Source organism: Poecilia latipinna, unplaced genomic scaffold (genome assembly GCF_001443285.1).
Source record: "Poecilia latipinna isolate Pla-1442-1.1 unplaced genomic scaffold, P_latipinna-1.0 Scaffold4820, whole genome shotgun sequence".
NCBI lineage: Eukaryota > Metazoa > Chordata > Actinopteri > Cyprinodontiformes > Poeciliidae > Poecilia > Poecilia latipinna.
Genome location: NW_015117436.1, coordinates 1,404 through 3,292, shown reverse-complemented (window position 1 = coordinate 3,292; position 1,889 = coordinate 1,404). Strand labels below are relative to the sequence as shown.

Genomic DNA, 1,889 nt, shown 5'->3' with positions numbered 1-1,889 from the left:
CATTGTATTAAAACACTACTCTGTCCTTGGGTGAAAAGTTTTTCACATTTCCTCTAAGGTGTACCTATTGTTTTATTGTGCTAGTTTTCATAGGCATGTTGTCTATAAACTTTTATTATATTGACAATTTGTACAGTTCTGTGATAGTATATTAGCATTGTGAATATATTGAGTACCCAATGTAATTTTTTTCAGCAAGAAAGTGTGTTGTACTTGATCCGTCTGTGTACTGGTAGCTTGATATGTTTGCAGTACTGTAGTGTATATGAAGCATGTACTGTAAAAAGTGGCAAAGAAGAATAAAAAAAGACATTAAGTAACCAAAGACTGTACTTGATTAGCAATTATACTACACCAAAAGTGTCATTGGAGGATACTGTAATGACACTACTAATATATAAAATACGTAATGCTCATATACTTAAAATACATTCTAAATATATTTTAAATGTAATTCAATCACAAAAATAGTACACTTAAAATATACAAATCAAGCATGTTTATATTACATAAAAAGCCGTATACTTAAAGTATAACTCCAGTTTATACATACATACATACATACATACATACATACATACATACAATTATTTTGATATCCAGACTCTGCAGCTTACCTGGGCTTGGACAAGAGGGTTGGAGAAATCAAACCGGGTCTTGAAACTCTCCATTACCGCACCTCATACCTGAAAGCAGAAACAATCTCCCTTACCAGAAGTTTACAAGACCTCATGAGAATAAGGAGTGGTCTACTTTAGGTTTTTTAGTAAGGGTGCACCAATAAATCACTCCTGATTTACTTAATTTTGGGAAATCAGTGGTCTCATCTTTGCAAACCTCTGAAAATCAACTACTGTCCCCTTTTTCTCTGCCCTGAGAGACGACTGACCGACAGACCCATCCACCAAGTCATGTCTGGATGTGCACGGTTAACAATAGTCACCCCGCTATTGCCAATTTTGTCTCTATATTTAGTGACTTCTCACTGAAGTCACTAAAAATAGTTACTATAAATAAATATAAGGCTACCCTAGTGAAAAAAAAATACTTTAGTACATTTCAAATATACTTACATTTGTAAAAGTACATTTTAAGTATATTAAGTATTAAGTGTACTACCTATAAATATATACAAAGTATACTAAAAGCATGGTTGTACCAATTTTGACATAACTTTAAACACACTTAAATATAATTGTACCAAAATACACTTTTAAGAAATGTATTAAAGTATACTTTAAGTGAACAAAATATATATTTGCTCAAGTATTAAACAATATGGTTTTACAGATATTGTTAAAATCTGTAAGCATAAATTTATGCTCAAAATTGTTTGAGCATAAATTTTAAAATATATGCTCAAAATAGAACTTTTTAAGCTTCACTTAAACAATACTCTGTCCTTGGTGAAATATTTTTCACATTTCCTCTAAGGGGTAAATAGTTAAATTTTTTAAACTTAACCATTTACTTAAGTTTAAAAAAACTTAAGTCAATAATTTACTTTTAAAGTGCTTACTTAAAAGTAAACTATTAAATATACTAAAATTTCAGTACGTTTTAAATTACATCTTGGTGTATAATTTAGGCTAATAAAGTGTGCCTTTGTAGGTGCCTTAATAATCTTTTACTATTTTTGTTGAAATGGCAAAGAATAATAAAAAAAATCCTTATAGAGGAACTTGGTGTAATGTTGTTCAACAAAGTAATTAATGCGTTTATGTCTTAAAATATCAAACATTGACAATGTAGTGAGGTTCGACAACAAAAACAATGCTTGTCCTTAACACTTAAGCAGGTATCTTCAGTTTTACATCTCTCCGAATATGATCTGTTGTTTTCAGTTTTTAACTAAAACACAGAAGCTGTCTTTACCCAATCCATTTTCA

At 30.0% G+C, this 1,889-nt stretch overlaps 1 protein-coding gene across 1 annotated transcript in view; it reads right to left on the bottom strand.

Annotated features, from left to right (window-relative positions):
- The window catches only part of LOC106943042 (focadhesin-like), a gene marked incomplete at its 3' end in the record, with an annotated part of 14,044 nt that extends 13,329 nt beyond the window's left edge, over positions 1-715 (bottom strand). The window contains exon 1 of the mRNA XM_015026383.1: positions 618-715. Coding sequence (XP_014881869.1) covers positions 618-671 — 54 coding nt within the window. The remainder of the gene's footprint in view (positions 1-617) is intronic.
- Between the last annotated feature and the right edge of the window lie 1,174 nt (positions 716-1,889).